This window comes from Psammomys obesus, unplaced genomic scaffold (genome assembly GCF_907164565.1).
Source record: "Psammomys obesus unplaced genomic scaffold, mPsaObe1.curated_primary_1811, whole genome shotgun sequence".
Lineage (NCBI taxonomy): Eukaryota > Metazoa > Chordata > Mammalia > Rodentia > Muridae > Psammomys > Psammomys obesus.
In genome coordinates, this window is record NW_026594014.1 from 336,899 (window position 1) to 353,218 (window position 16,320).

Here is a 16,320-nt window from a genome sequence, read left to right on the forward strand (position 1 = left end):
TGCTGGGATTAAAGCGTGCATTACCACACCAACCCCGGAACTTTTTAATTTTTAAGAGGCGCCGTGGCATCCCTCACTTTCCCAGAGAAGACGCTGGGCAGCAGAGCTCTGGGCAAAGCTGTCCTCCTGCCTGGCAGCTTGCTGACAGCTTTCCAGACAAGCGAGAGGCCCTGCCTCAAAAGAAACAGTGGATGGCACTCGGGAAATTACACGCAATTGTCCCCTGGCTTTTGCACATCCATGCACACATGTGCAAGCACACTTACGCTCACATGTGCAGTCCTGTGCGCGCGCACACACACACACACACACACACACACACAAGAAGAAAAGGAGGTACAGTTCATATGGCCCTCCCACACACTCATTCTATTCCGGTGACCCTGTGAAACCTCCCAGCCCCAAATCCTTGTCTCGGGGTCTGACTGCGGCTGGGACAGCCTAGGACATTGAAACTGTGAACGTGATGCTGTTAGTAGCTCTGGGGTCACATGGGGGGCCGCTCTCTGGCTGTGATTGTGAGGGGCTGTCTGGGTTAGGCTGGCTCACGTGGGAAGACCCCCCGAGCGTGGGTGGCCCATCCCTTCGGCAGGGTTGCTGAACACCAAGCCTTCATCTCTCTGCTTCCTGACTGTGGGTGCCTCACACCCTTGCCACCAGGCCTTACCTGCCCTGAACCGTAGCCACGGCAAACCTTCCTCCCTTCAGTTGCTTTCGTCAGAGTATTTTATACCACCAGTGAGGAGTGCGCGCACTGTGAACATGCATCCTCCTCAAGCGAAGGAGTGAGCAGGTCAGACTGGCCTGTGGCGCATCCGTGAGAGAGCATCTTGACTGACGGTGCCAGCTCTGGGGGACTCCTGACCTGGACAGCAGTCCTGGGCTGTGTAAGAGCGCCAGCATGGTCCAGAGAATGGGAAAGTATGAGCCTCCTCCCGTGGCCTTGGCTTCAGCTCCTGCCCTGACTTCGTCAGTGACCGACTGGCCTGGAAGCGCAGCCAAACGTGAATCCTTTCCTCCACAAGCAGTTTTGGGTCAGGTTGTTTGTCACAGCCCCAGAAATCACACCATGACACGGGTCATGGTTAATAACTACACCAGGACTATGGGCAAAACGGTCCTAGGTAAGCCAGGGTGTGGTTGTTCTACCCGGTGGGCAAAGAAGACTCTTCAGTGTTTGCCGTGTCCCAGGGTTCCAGTGTGAGCAATGATGTCTCCACAGGAAACAAAACGGCAGAAGAAAGCCAGCTATCTCCTCAGCATCCCAGAGCCCAAGCGCACAGGATTTAAGCTGCATTTTAGAAGAAGCTATATCCAGTCTTTTTTCCTTGCTTAGCGTAATGTGGAAGGAGAGAACTCAAAATATTAATATTCTAAGGAAAGCAAAGGATGATGTCAGAAGCCTGTCAGTTCAGCCACTCAAAAAAGGCAGGAGGATGACAAGTTGAAGGCCAGCCTGGGCTGGAATGAGTTCGAGGTTAATCTGGGCTATATAACAAGTCCCTGTGTCTCCAAGATTTTAAAGTGAGTTGGGGTGTGGCACAGCAGTAGAGCCCCCTGTCCAGAATACCCCCCCTTCCCGAGAGCGTCTGCGGTCGTGGTCAGCGGCGGAGCCCTGCTAGAATGCCCCAGTGAGGGGCTCAGCAGGAACGTATCTTCCTGGCATGCTGAGGCCATGAGGTCCCTCCTCAGCACAGAAGACAGAAAAGAAGGGAGGGAGAGGCATAGACGTGATCTCTGCAATCAGACCCTGTGAACGCAGCCCTCTCTTCTGCTCTGCTGGAATCCCAGCCTCCTTCTACCTGTGCCTTGGAAGTCAGAAAAGGGAGGCATTGCTGAAGGGGGGCAAGGCTGGGTGAGCCTCTGTGGGCCTGCACCCTCCCTGTGGCTCCCCTTACAGACCAGATGGAGCACACAAGTTTCTGTTCTCCTTATTTTATTAGAATCAGTCGCCTAGAGCCCCATCTTTCTCAGGGGACTTGAGAAAATCTGTGTGTTATAAATTAACCATCTCTGGGCTTCATCCTGGGAGGCCTGCCACCTGGCCACCGGCCATCTGTACTCCATCCAGACACTCCACCAGTGAGGTCAGCTTAGGCCCCTCAACCCTGCTGGCGTCCTGGGCCCAGCCTTCACCTGCCTCTCTCTGTCCCTCAGGGCACCCGACTCAGCAGTATTCAGAATAGTCTTCCTCCACATAGTTAGCTGGGAACCAGCCAATCTGGAGAGAGAAGAGGAAGCCGTCAGAAAGCCTCTATCACCTTCGCTCCTCACACAGCAGTCTGGACCCCACCTGCCTTGGGGCCTTTGCACCTGTGGTTGATTTCCCTCTGTCTCCTAAGCTTCTGCTCCTGTGTCGCCTTCTCAGTCACCCTAATTAACACAGTAAACCCCACCCCCTCCACACACCTCTGTCCTTTTCCTGGTCACATAGAAGTCATCTGAATGACCACATATTCTGCTTGTTTACAGGATTAATTGGGAAGCCAACTCCCCGCCCCCAACACAACATGAGGTCAACAAGGGCAAAGAGTTTTGTCTTCTCCTCACCAGACTCCCAATGGCCTAGAACAGGTCCCAGCGCTCAGTAAACATTTCATTAATATTTCTTAGAATGTTGGGTGGACAGGTGGACAGATGAGTAGGTAGGAAGATAGATAGATGATAGATAGATAGATGATAGATAGATAGATAGATAGATAGATAGATAGATAGATAGGCAGGCGGATAGATAGGCAGATAGAAAACTGAGCAGATGAGTAAGTGGGTGGGTAGATGGCGCACAGATAGATGAGTACATACATGAATAGACAGATAATGAATGGGTGGATAGATGGATGAAGGGATGGATAAATGAAAGGGGAGATAGATGGGTAAATGGATGGATGAGTGGATGGATGAATGGATGGATGGGTGGGTTCTGGGGATCACACCAAGTTTGTTTTCCAAGCGCTGTACTAGCTGAGAACCTTTCCAGCCCACTAGCAGTCATTTTCACCCTCAGCACGGGAAGAGCGGCTGAGGAGCTCCCTCAGGGAGCCCTGTTCCCCATCGCCATCCTGATCTCAGGTGTGACCGCCTGCTTAGGTCAGAATGATCTCATTCAATAGTGCTGCACATGTGCTCGCTTCGGCAGCACATATGCTAACTATTGTTGCACAAAGATAACGGGACAGCGCTTCCTTTGCACCCAGAAGAATCTTCAGCTCATAGTAGGTCTTCAAAAGATAGATGTAGGTGGGGGAGATGTGTACATTTGGAGCGTCCGTTTTCCCCTCTGACTAGGGGTGACCTGCACAGGAGCCACACTCCGTCCCCCTACAGCGAGGTGACACCACAGACCCCACCCAGATGGCCATCCCTTACCCGGCCATAGATCTCTCCACGCCACCAGCCTTGCTGTCCCTTCTTGTTGAGGATCTTGATGATGTCACCTTCCTTAAGGGACAGCTCGGATCGGTCCCGGGCACAGAAGTCATAGCGGGCTTTGGCGGTGCCAAAATACTTCGTGCTTCCAGCTGTGAAGAGAAAACGAGATCCGTACGCATCTAAGATAAACACCCTGCCGCCATCTGGAGATAGTGCAGAAAGGGGACACACTCTCAGGACAGCGCCATCTATTTGTAGGGCTTCTGTGATGGTTCGATTCAATTGTCAACTTGACCCAACCTAAAATCACCCAGAGGAGAGTATCGCTCAGGGATTATCCGCATTGGTTTCACCATGTCTGTGGGAGTTGTCTTAATGAAGTGAATTGATGTGGAAGATCCAGCCCACCATGAGTGGCATCATTCCCTAGGCTGAGGAGATGTTCTTGTACTGCGTAAGAGTGGACAAAGTGAGCTGAGTGGAAGCGAGCAAGCACACATCCACCTCACTCTGCTCTTGGCTGATGATGGTATGTGACCAGCTGCCTCAAGCTCCCACCTGGTGGCTTGTTGATGGATCTCCTCTCAGGCTCCTTGTAAGGGAACTGCAAGGTGGTGTCTAGCGACTTGAAACAATCTTTGAGGGAATTCTGCTGATAAAACTCCACCAGTTCCTAGAAAAACAACCACAGTGCCGTTGAAGCAGCTGGCCAGCAGAACTCAAGCCCTTATCTGCACTCTGAACAGCTCCTTGGCTGCTCCCGAGGACTGGGGAGCGCCTTCCTCGGCTGAAACAATTGGACCATGTGTGGAAGGGAGCCTGAGATGGGAAATATTGACAGCCAACCTGCAGGACCTGGGAGATGAGCCTCTGAGATGAGCAGAGCATCCCATGGCTGGGGTCCCAGGGTGAATAGAAAGGAGAAAGCAAGATGAGCACCAGCCTCCATCTCTCTCTCTCTCTCTCTCTCTCTCTCTGCTCCCTGTCTTAGGAGGCAGCCTCCTCAGCCTCCTGCCGCCGCGCCCGCCTCCATGACCATCCTCAGCCTCCAGCCGTGAGCAGGAAGAACCTGTCCCTTTTCAGGCTGCTTTGTCAGATGTCTGACCACAGCAACAAACAAAGCAACCACCAGACACCATGGGCTGAGGCCGGTTCTCCAAAGAGACAGCTCATTGTACTTTCTGCTAAGCGCACGAAACAGGCTCACCAAATTTAAGGCCTCCCGTCAGTGCCCACGTCTTTATAATTAATGATCATGAAACCACAGGCCGGTGTGCACAGCATACACTACCAAGGTCTCCTAGGAACCCTGAGTGATGAGGATGTTCACAATTCTGCCATGTTACATTTATTTATTTATATCTAGGGGGACAAATGTCACGGAAGTCAATTTAGTCCATTCCCACCTTTCACCATGTGGGTTTGAGGGACCAAACTCGGGTCTGGTCGGTGGTAATCACCTCTCCCCAGTGAGCCAGTCCGCTAGTCCTCTCTCATTTTATAAACAGAGAAACAGGGACACCAAGTTCTCTGCCCAGGTCCCACCACAGACACAAGACAGGCATGAGAGGCACCTGAGTTTAGACCTGGGCTCTGTAGAAGACTCTAAATTTGCTGGGATGGGACAGATGAGGCAGCTCAGTGGGTCAGGGGCCCAGAGACCTGGGTTCCATCCAGAACCCATGTAAAGGGGGAGGGAGGGACCTGAGGCCAGAGTCCTCAGATGCACAGGCTAACTATGGCGAGCATGCGTGCAAACAACGATAGTGGTAGTAACAGTAATAATAATAAGTTATGGATCCTCTTTCCGTGTCCTCAGTTTCTTCAGACTGATCATGAGCAAGGCCCACATGCCTTACATACAGCAGTCAGTTTTAAATGCCTAGAGGAAGATTCGATGAACTAACAGGACAGTAAACACTAACTAAACCTTCCTAACTTCTCGGCAGCATGGGCAGTCGCTCAGGTCATGTGGAGCCAGTTGGAGATCTGCAAACACACAGCCCCGGAAGCCTGTGAAATGGGAAGGCAAAGGCTTGGGACTCGAGTCTTAGCAGCCATACGGTCATCAGAGCGTGAGGGTACACGCGCCTGTGTGGGAGTGTGGGCGTGCTCGTGGGACCAGAGGTCGGCTTGAGGTGTCTTCCTCTATCAGGCTCCACTTTATATTTTGAGGCAGCGCCTCTCACTTAGCCCAGAGTTTCCTGATTGCCTATGCTGCCTGAGTGACAAGCCCACAGATCCGCTTGTCTCCAGCTCCCAGAGCTTAGGGTACAGACATGCGCTGCCACACCTGGCTTTTACGTGGATTCTGGAGATCGAGCCCAGGCCCTCGGAAGCTTTATCCCTGCATCATCCCCCCAGCTCAGCCTGCTTGGCATCACAGCCAATCCTCTGTGAACACCCAGCACTATTATGTCACAACTGTCTTCACCATTGGCCCTTAAAAGGATGAGTTCGTGGTCAGTGGCTCGCTGGAAAGGGCGTCTGTAAACACAAAGACCTTAAGGCTCTGAGCAGCTTCAATGCAGGTAGGGGACAAGGGCCCTTACCGGAAGGCCCCGAAAAGCCTTCTTCTCCGTGATCCTGTATAGCCCCTCTGACGTCATGATTTTAATATGTTTGACCTCGACGTTATACCTGGGTATGCGGATGAAAAAGAATCAGAGGTTTGAGTCCTGAGTCCGAAGATCCCTACCGCACCTCCACCAGGCTACAAGCCCCAAGGACAGAAGAATCAAGCTGGACACCTTCAAGCAAGGGGAGCCCTGCCAATCCCTTCCCGGGGTGTCTACTACTCTAAGCCTTCCATTCATTGTCTTCCACAGAAAGAGTTTTCTTCTTTCCTGAGGTAGCTCACCCTGAGGGTCAGCCTGACAGGACCTAGAATCGCCACGGAAGACCTCTGGGCATATCCGTGTGGGAGTTTCTCCATTGAGTTAACTAACAGGGGAAGCCACACCCTAAATGTGATGGCAACCTCCCATGGACTGAAGTTCTGGACTCAGGAGGAAGAGAAAGGGAGAGAAGGAGAGAGAGAAAGGTAGAGAGAGAGACAGAGTGGGGGAGAGAGACAGGGAGAGAGAAAGAGAGGCAAAGAGGAGGAGAGGGATGGAGAGACCGAGAGATAGAAACAGAGAGGGGAAGAGAAAGAGGGAGAGAGAAAGAAAGGGAGAGAGGGAGGAGAGAGAGGGGGAGAGGAGAGAGGGGGGAAAGAAAGGGAGAGAGAGAGAAGGAGAAACAGAGAGGAAGAGAAAGAAAGAGGTAGGGAAAGAGAGGGAGAGGGGAGAGAGAAAGACAGAGGATGAGCAAGAGGAAGGGAGAGAGAGAGAGAGAAAGAGGAAGAGAGAGAGAGAGAGAGAGCCAAATACCTATCGTTCATCTCAAGTTTTTACATCAGCTTGACAAAAACTACAGTCATTTGGGAAGAGGGAACCACGAATGAGAAAATGCCCCCACCAGATTGGCCTTTGGGGCATTTTCTTAATTGATGGTTGATGTGAGAAAACCCAACCCATGGTGGGTGGTGCCACCCCTGGGCTGGTGGTCCTGGGCTCTATAAGAAAGCAGACTGAGAAAGCCATGAGGAGCAAGCCAGTAAGCAGCACCCTCCACGGCCTCTGCATCCGCCCCTGCCTCCAGGCTTCTGCCTTGAGCTCAGTGATAGAGTGTGATGTCAAAGCATAAGCTGAAACCAACCGTTTCCTCCCCGAGTTCCTTTTGGTCGTGGTGTTTTTTTCCACAGCCATAGAAACCATAAGACAACCCCTGAGTGGATGAAACCTGACTGGCTGCCTCATGCTCCTGCCGCCGTGCCTTCCCAACACCATGGTGGACGGTTCTCCCACTAGTGAGCTGAACAAACCGTTTCTCCATTAAGTTGCCTTTGTCATGGGATTTTGTCACAGCAGTGCAACAAGAAAGCCCACCACCTCCAGGGGGTGTGAGAAGCCAGCGGGACCCTGCTAAGAAGACAGCGTTCTTGAACAACGTGAAAGAGGGTGGGATAGGAAGGATGCAAACAGCAGAGACTCTGTTAACATGATGGATCACAGAACAACAAAGTGGGAAGAGACGCCTAACCTCACCAACCCGGCAGGCCACAAACTAAAACAAAAACAGAACAGGGAAAGGACAGCCATTTTCTGCCAACGGGGGAAGCGAGGCAACACAAAAACCCTAGAAATGCTTTCCTTTCCTTTTTCTCTTTCCTGCTTTCTTTTTTTGAGTTGGTGAGGGGTTGCTGAGACAGCTCGTAAAGGCAAAGGTGCTTGTCACAAAGCTTGACGACAGGACCCTCCTGTGGACAATGAGAAGTAACACGCAGCCTTCACAGTGCACCATGGGACATCACACACAGGAAAGAAAAGAACTTCTTTAAACTGCTGAGCTCTCACAAAAAGCCTGGAAAACCCCAAAGCTGAAAATAAAGTGGAAAGCAAGGGTAGAGTGGCCAGGCAGTGCAACTTAACTTCCCGGTGGCTATGCTGAGCTTGGCACCCAAGGCAGCTGTGCCCGGTGGGCACGGGCTCAGGTGGAACAGCTGCTGGCACTACAGCACTTTCCCCGTGCTTTCTGCAGCCTCTCCACACGCACAGGCTCTGTTTCTACCCTCCAGTGGCCTGGAGTTTGGGGACTACATGAGGCTGGGCAGAGAGCCCCTGGGATCTTTCTGCTTCTCCCTTCCAGCGCTGGGGCCACAAGCACAGCCAGGCCTGGCTTTAAGTGGCTGCTGAGAAACCAAACCAAGGTCAGAACGCTGGTCTGGAGGGCACTTTTCAAACTTGGCCAATCTCCCAGAGCCCACCATGACGTAGTTTTCCGAAGCCATTGTGAAGATGAAAATCAAAACTATATAAAATGCCATCTGCCCCCAGCCCTTATGGCTGTCAGCAAGAAAAAGCACAACCAAAGTTCTGGAGAGGCTGGGGTGAGAAAACGGCCCCTGTGCACAGCCTGCTGGACTCACCAGCTCAAGATGAAAGCTAAGCTAGAAAAGTCTACCCCTCAGCTCAAATGGGGCTGGGGAGATGGCTCAGTCAGCAAAGGGCTTGATGCTCAAGCACGAGGACCAGAGTTCAATTCCCAGCACCCACATAAGAAGACACTTGTAAACGCAGCCCTAGGGAGGCAAAGACAGGTGGTTCCCCAGGACTCACCGGCAGCCAGCATATCCTGTTCCCACGGAAAAGTAATGCTTCAAAACTCAAGGTTGGGGCTGCTGAGATAGCTCAATATGTAAAAGCACTTGCCCCCAAGCCCTCATGAGAACATGAGTTCAAGCCCCGAGACCTACAGAGTGGAAGGTGAAAACTGACTCCTGCAAATTGTTATTGACTGCCACATGTGTGCCTTGGCACACACGCCCTCACACAGAGAGTGAGACAGAGAGACAGAAACAGAGAGACGGAGAGAGAGGCAAAGAGATAGAGAGAAGATAGATAAATGTACTTTTTCATTCCTTAAAAAACACCAAACACCAACCTGCAGCCTCCACGTGTGGTAAACGCCCACATACATGTCCATGAATAATAAACAAATAATACAAGTAAAAGTCACAGTTCAATGATGGGGATGTAAGTTAGTCTAGTGTGGAGACCAGGAAACCTGTCCTGGGGCAGCTAGATTTTCTATCCCAAGGACATACAGTCAGCATGCATGACACCAACAAGCCTGTGTTCATGGCAGAACTACTAACAAGGAGCAGGACACGGAATCAACCAACGTGTCCACAGATGAATAAACTATGATAGACACACACAGCTGAATAGAATTCAGCCATGAAAAGGACAGCCCCCTGTCATTTATAACATGGAGGAAGTTGAGGATGTTAAGGGAAATAAGCCGGACACAGGGAGACAAATAACACAGCTTCGAACTCACATATAAAGCTAAATGTGTTTGGCCTCACGTAAGAGTAGAGGCAAAGAAAAAAGAAAATTCAAGGGGAGGAAGAAGGAAGGGGGCACAAAGTAAGAGAAGGAAGAAGACAGGAAAGTAAAAACTGCTACAAATGTAGTCAATAAACGGCGTGTGGACAGTGTACACTTTTACACGGTAAAGGCCAAGATGTCCTTGGCAAGCTCAAGTCAGAGAAGGTATGGTCAGGGACGAGAAGCCCAAGACAGAGGGGCCCACGTCTAGCGAGAGAAGAGTCCGGATCAGAGGAGGTGTGGTCCAGGAAGGAGGAGTCCGGGCGAGAGGGGTGTGGCCACGGAGGGAGGAGCCCAGGCGGAGGAGGCGTGGCCAGGGAGGGAGGCGTTACTTAATGCTGATGGCGAACTCTGCTGAGTCTTTCACCCTCTGCCGCACCAGGTAGGTCCCATCAGAGCGGTTGGTGAGGAGGCCCTCGGCGCCCGCTCGCTCCATGGGGCCGGCGTACCTGCCAGGACACACTTGAGTCAGTCACGCCAAGGGATATAGGACGAGTGTGCAGCTCGGGCTTTCCGGGATCCCTGGAATTGCGCCAGCTGCTTTGATGGGCATTTCCCTGCGCTCACACTAGACACTAATCTCCGTGAGCGCGGGGTGAAAACGGAGTGAGGTGTCGGACTCAGAAACAAAAGTCAAGGGGAGGGCTGGCAGGAGGGCTCAGCAGGTAAAGAAGCTTGCTGCCAAGCGTGAGGATTTGAGTTCGGTCCTGGGGAACCACTCGATAGAAAGAGAACCAACTCCTGTAAGTTGGTCTTTGACCTACACACACACACACACACACACACACACACACACACACACACACACGGGCGTGCACGCACACATACACACATGTGCACATTCACATGTACACACACACACACACACACACACACACACACACACACACACACATTTTTAAACAAGGGAAGATGATTGTACTCACCAGAGAAACACAGACAGGTCCTGAGGAGGGCCCTGGTGACACGGACAAAAACCCAGACTCAGAGAGGAGGCCCTTGTCCGGAAGACCTCGGGGACACCCACTCTCATCCACTCCACAAGCATCTGCCGAGCTGGTGGGCACCATGCTATTCACGAACCCGCTGTTTCCCCTCGCGTCTATACATCATACACAATCTGCAAACACTGACCTCGAGCCAGGTGTGGTGGCCACCTTTCCAACATGACCCAAACTAGAATCACCTGGGAAGAGTCTCAGTGAGGGCGGGCCTGTGTGGCTCCAACAACCGGTGGGTTTGTCTGCGGGGTATTTTCTAGATTCTGTGATGTAGGAAGCCCAGCCCACTGTGGGTGAATCATTCCCTATGCGGGAGGTGGATAAGCTGAGCTGAGCACAAACAAGGGAGCAGGTGACAATGCACCTGTCGTTCCTCTCTGCCCTTGGTTGCCTGTGTGACCTGAACAGCGGTGTGAAGTTCCTGCCTCGACATCATCCAGTGATGGGCGGTAACCTGAAAACGCAAGCTAAGATAGACTCCCTTCTCCCCCGGGTTGTTTTTTTGTTGAGGTATTTTTTGCAGAAGTGAAACCAGGAAACCAGGATGATGTTTATTTCCTTCAGCCATGGGCAAGTCTACACAGCGTAACAGATGCGTACACTGGCAGATGTGGAGACGACATGGAAGCAGGAGCAAGGGGGCCTGGAAGAACGAGTGAGAATAACCAGCCCGAGAAGGAGGGGGGAGGGAGCCGTGAATACAGCCAAAGAACAAGACGCACATGTATAAGGATGGCACTATGAAGTCCGTGCGCAGATCACAGAGATGGCTATGTAGGTGGAGAAACGGGTAGTGCTTCCTAGGCAAACGGCCTACCACCCAGCCACGTTCTCAACCCTAAATGATGTATATTTGCTACTGTGTTTAGCAACAAATCTGCTGGCAGTGATTCAGATGAGATCCAAAGCCTTGTGTATAAAAGCAAGCATGCTACCCCCTAGCTATGTCCCCCCACACACACTGTGGGTATTCTAGGCAGGGGCTCCACCCCTGACCATGCCCTACACCTTGAGGTAACCAGTCAGTACCACCCGATCTGGAAGAAATGATGGAGTTTGAAACTCACAATGTTACTTGACACTATGAAAACTTAAGTTCAGACTGCGGCATATAGACATGACATGAAAGTAAAGGGGAACTGTTTGGGAGGAGAATAGGGAACAGCAGGAAGGAGAGAAAACAGGGAGGGCGTCTGGGGGTGAGTGTGGACAGAGGACATACACATACTGTCAATATGGACCCCATTGTTCTGATGTTAACTGAAAGTTAATTTAGGGCCAGCAAGATGCTGGAGAGTAAAGGTTCTCGCCACCACATCTAATCCCCCAGGTTCAATCCCTGGGAGCTATCTAATGGAAAGGGAGAATCATCTCCCGTAAGTTGTCCTCTGACCTCCACATATAAGCTGTGGAATGCACACCCACATGCATGCAAAACAAATGAATGAGTAGTTGTAACAGACAAAAATTAAAGGTGAATTAAAAATACGGAACTTGAAGGGTATGGCCTCTGGCAGATGACCTCTAGCTCCAGTCAGTGGCCTCACACCCATGAGTGTATGGGCGCCACAAATTAGATTCTGGATTATTTTTAAAAGAAAAAAATAAAAAGAAAACAAAGTTGGTAGGGATGAGACTGGGTCTGAGAATTAGTGGAATTAGTGGAATGAATGGTAGGCGACTGTGATCAAATACATTACATGCATGTCTGAAGTTCCCAGAGAACTGATAACAAATGTTATAATTTTTTTAAAAGAAAAGGAAAAATAATAATGAAAAAGGAACCACTGAGGAGGAAACAACAGCTCTGTCCACCGGAAGCATGGCCAGGAAGGAAGAGGCCATGATGTCGTCCCAGGACTCAGTTCCATGTTTAGGAAAGAAGCTAGGGACCACCCACCTTCCGGGTCTCTGCTCTGTCCATACAACACCCCAAGAGAAAAAGCAAGGTGCTCCTGCAGTCACACGCTGACTAAAGGTGGCTCAGGGAGGCAGTCAAAGCCTCGCTTTAAAGGTGTGATAAAGGATGGGCAGAGGATGACGGGTGGGTAGGTGGAAGATCCATGAGGGATTCTCAAAGTTTCCTCCCTGGCCTGCCCAATCCACTAGGGCCCGTCTGAACCCATGACCCCCACACAATCCAGAACTGAGGCACTCACGTGGACGTAAGGATGCACTCTGTTACAGGGGAACCAGCCAACTTCATTGGTAGCCGTGTTTCTTCCCTAAAAGATGCAGGAGACAAAAGCAGGAGCACGATTTACAGGTGTCTGTGTGTGTAAGAGAGTCTACCCGCTCACCTACTTGCGTACAGGCATTTCTCCTCTCAGTGGATAGACACTGTGTTTATTCATCTCACTCACCATGAGGAACTGGGGACATGTTTCAGAAGTAGAGCCCCAACCCACAATGCCCCAGCAAGGGGGTAGGATACGGCTCAGCAGATGAGTACCTGCTTAGCAGCCTTGAATCCCTGAGATCCGGCCCCAGCACCTTAGATAAAAACCTAACCCAGAGAAGAACAGATGCTGTGGTAGCCTCTAGAGTTACCAAGGAGCACCAAGCTCCCAGAAAGATGTCCATCCCCAGATATCTCCAGTCACACCCTTCCCACAGGGACAACCCCCAAACCTCGGGAGACTATAACCCCACTCCCTCCAATTCCCTGCACCCATAACCCTTTTCATCTACACTTGTATTCCTCAGGAAGCAAGAAGTACTCAAGACCTTCAGGAGGTTGTGCCCTGACCCCTAGGTGTCACTTGTGTCCATAATTCCATACTCGTGCTCTGCTCCTCTCTCCCTACAGCTGCAGTCCGTACCTCCCACCAGTTGTGTTCAGCCTCCGCCTTAGTGAGCTCCACAATATCCCCAGGGTTGAGCCGCAAAAAAGGTCCAAAGGCTCCAGGTGGGGGAGGGATCCCATAGTATTCCTGAAACACTTCCATCTTAGGCAGACCTGGAGGGACAGAAAGAAACGGGACATGGCTGATAGAACACTCAAGGCTGTGGCTTGAAACTCACCAAAGGGTCTAAAATGAAAAACACTACACTACCAAGTGGTGATGAGGGTATAGAGAAGCTAAAATTCAAAGGGGGCAGCATCTACCAAAGAAAAGTGTATCTACCCTGGTTCCTAGCAATCCCACTGCAGTGTAGACATTAAGGAAAATGAAAAATGCATAGCCGCCTAGAGATAAAGCCCCTGCCTAGAATTCCCCAATGAAATGTCGGGGGCATGGCTCAGGGATGGAGCCTCCTCCCCCTCCTGGAGTAACAACCCATGACTCCCCTCACGGTACTCCGAGCACTCACCCAGTTCATTCCTTTTCTTGTCCTGGGCCCTTCGATGTGGCTTGTCCTGGAAGGTAAGATGAAGAAAGTAGGTACCTAGGCCCAGCCGGGTGACTCCTCAGCCCTTCCCTGTCCCTGTCAAGAGTGATGATGCCCATTCCCACGGTCTTCTAGCTCCTCTCACATGAGCCTCTGTGATGCCCCAAGTACAGAATGAAACTGAAGCTTACCTTCTTCATAGTCCCTGAGAAATCTATGGAGGGGAAAAGTCCATCATTCAGAAGGAAAATCCCCTCCCACAGAGGCTAGTCCCCCTCCCCCACGTTGTCCAAGAAATACCTTGCCCATGACGACCACACGGGGGCACCCGGCCCAGACACTCCTTGTGTGCGGGTGCCCGGCACCTGTGACAGCGATACCCCTGGTAGAATGTGCCTCTGGAATGCAGGAGAGACAAAGGAGAGAGAGTATAGCGTATGCCCTCCGAAAGAAAGCAGAGGCCAAGTGTGGTGATGACACCTGCCATCCTAGCAGTGGAAAGATGAGGCAGAGAGTGCATCCAAGTCTAGCCTAGGCTCTGGAGGGAGACACTGTCCCAACGAGGGAAAAGGTAGAAGGAGACAGGAAGAGGAGAGGAAGAATAAAAGCAGAGAAAGAGGAGAAGGAAGAGAAATATAAGAGGAGTGACGGATCATAGTAGGGCTTCTCTTCTCTCAAGCAGGTCCCCAGTGAAGGAACTCTTTCTACAGGGAAAAGGCCAAGGAAGCCCAAGGCTCAGGCTCTCTCAGACACACACCTGAGTAACATCTGGCAGGCCTTGCAGGAAGTGGTCTCCTCAAAGGAGAACATCTGGAAATCATGTCCATTGGCCGTGGCGTTCTCCGGGTAGATGTTGGAGCTGGAGAGAGAATTTGAGATCAGAGACCAGCGCTCCATCCTGTACATGAACAAATAGCATTCTGCAGAACAGCGGTGTCATAGGGTAGATGGGCAGCCATGCCTGTTTGAGTTGCATCCAACTTCAGGGTATTTTGAGTGAAGGTGCTATGGATAGCAACAGGAAGAAGAAACAGGTGGGCAGATACCAAAGGCTAGGAGAAGGGTGGAAAGTGATGGTTTCATGGGTTCAGGGTCTCATTTGAAGGTGACAAAAGGGTTTGAGCTAAGAGGTGATAACTACGTATTTCAAATGCCTTAAATTCCATAGAATTGTAGCTATGAGATGTTTGGATTTTAGTTATATAATCTTCACATCACTAGAATTAAGAGCGGGTGGAGGAGGAGGCAGAAGAGGACTTTGAGGTAGGGGAAGAAAAAAAGGAAAAAGAGAGAAACAAATGGAAAAGTGGGAGGGGAGTATGTACATGGAGGAAGAATGGCAGAGGGAAAGAGGAAAAAGTAGAGCATGAAGGAAGAGGCAAAGGAGAAACACGATGAGAAAGGCTTGTTTTTGTCTTTTTTTTTTTTTTAGTTTGTTGCTGGTATTTTTGTGTTAGGTTCTTCATTTTTATCTTTTGTAGGGTTTTTGTTTCATTCGTGGATGCTGCCAGTTTTGCGATATGGGGATTAAACCAAAGAACAGGAGAAGAGGACTCACATGGCCATTTCAAACTGCTCCATCCACTTCTTCTTCAGCTCCCGGGTCTTGAAGAACAGCTCGTAGCCCTGGCCGCCTTGATCCTCAATCAGAAGGAACATATGGCTCCACTGTGTGTGGAGAAACGAAACGTGTCTCAAACGGAGCCCCTTGCGGAAGGCAGACCCACACCCTCCCGCCCCTCGTCCCTCAGGGTAACAAAGCTGCTCTTGCCCCTGGTCCTACGCATGGGCGCGTTCACGCAAGGCTGTCTAGACCATCCAACACACATCAGCAAGCCCAAAAGTCACACACACAAAACCCTCTGCAGAAATACACCAAGTCGCTGCTTACACGTTTATTCTCTGGGGGAGAGAGGGAGGAGAGTATGGAGTGAAAGGAAGAGAGAGAGGAGTGAAGGAGGAGATTTCAACTCAAACATCATCTCCACATCTCGACCAGTGAAATCTTGCAAATAGCCCACTGCCCTCCCGCACTCATCACTGCCTCAAACCCTGTGAGATTTTTTTCTTTATAGAATCTGTTCCTTTTTTATCAGTTCCTACAAGGGAAGTGTCATGACAGAGGAGACAACGCCTGGTTTTGCTTGGGGTCTTTGCTGTTGTGTTGTTTGGTTTGGTTTTGTCTGTTTCTAGTTTATCGTTGCTGCTGTTTCTGCAATATAGGAACTGAGCCCAGGGCCTCCTACAATCAACCAATCACTGAGCTCATTTTCCAAACTCTTTTTTTACTTTTTATTTGAGATAGACTCTCAGTAAGTTGCAGACCAGGCAGGCCTTGAACTTTGTGTCCTCCAGCCTCAGACTTCCAAGGAGCTAAGCTTACAAGGCCGCACCACCAACCCTGCCTCCATCTCTGTTCCGATCTTAGTGCCCAGAAGAACGCAGGCAGATAGATGAGCGCTCAGTGTCGGTGGGAGCAATGGCTCAGCCAGTAAAGGGCTTTGAGGACCTGTACTCAGACCCCAGAGCCTCTATTAAAAGCACCAGGAGTGATGTCATATGCTTGTAACCCCAGATCGGGGGGGGGGGGGGGGGGGGCCCCCCGTGAGACGCCCCCGGGGCCGGGGGGGGGGGGGCGGCCGACCCGAAAGGCACCCCCCGCGGGGGCCCCCCCCGGGGGCGGG

At 51.2% G+C, this 16,320-nt stretch overlaps 1 protein-coding gene across 1 annotated transcript in view; it reads right to left on the minus strand.

Moving 5' to 3' along the window:
• Positions 1-1,925: 1,925 nt before the first annotated feature.
• Vav1 (vav guanine nucleotide exchange factor 1) overlaps positions 1,926-16,320 on the minus strand; it is a 41,833-nt gene continuing 27,438 nt past the window's right edge. The window contains exons 15-27 of the mRNA XM_055617784.1: positions 15,195-15,304; positions 14,394-14,495; positions 13,937-14,034; positions 13,828-13,850; positions 13,619-13,664; positions 13,126-13,262; positions 12,463-12,528; positions 10,229-10,260; positions 9,635-9,751; positions 5,922-6,009; positions 3,928-4,042; positions 3,367-3,518; positions 1,926-2,221 (exon numbers count right to left, since the gene is read on the minus strand). Of these exons, the coding sequence (XP_055473759.1) occupies positions 2,168-2,221; positions 3,367-3,518; positions 3,928-4,042; positions 5,922-6,009; positions 9,635-9,751; positions 10,229-10,260; positions 12,463-12,528; positions 13,126-13,262; positions 13,619-13,664; positions 13,828-13,850; positions 13,937-14,034; positions 14,394-14,495; positions 15,195-15,304 (1,140 nt within the window). The 3' untranslated portion in view covers positions 1,926-2,167. The remainder of the gene's footprint in view (positions 2,222-3,366; positions 3,519-3,927; positions 4,043-5,921; positions 6,010-9,634; positions 9,752-10,228; positions 10,261-12,462; positions 12,529-13,125; positions 13,263-13,618; positions 13,665-13,827; positions 13,851-13,936; positions 14,035-14,393; positions 14,496-15,194; positions 15,305-16,320) is intronic.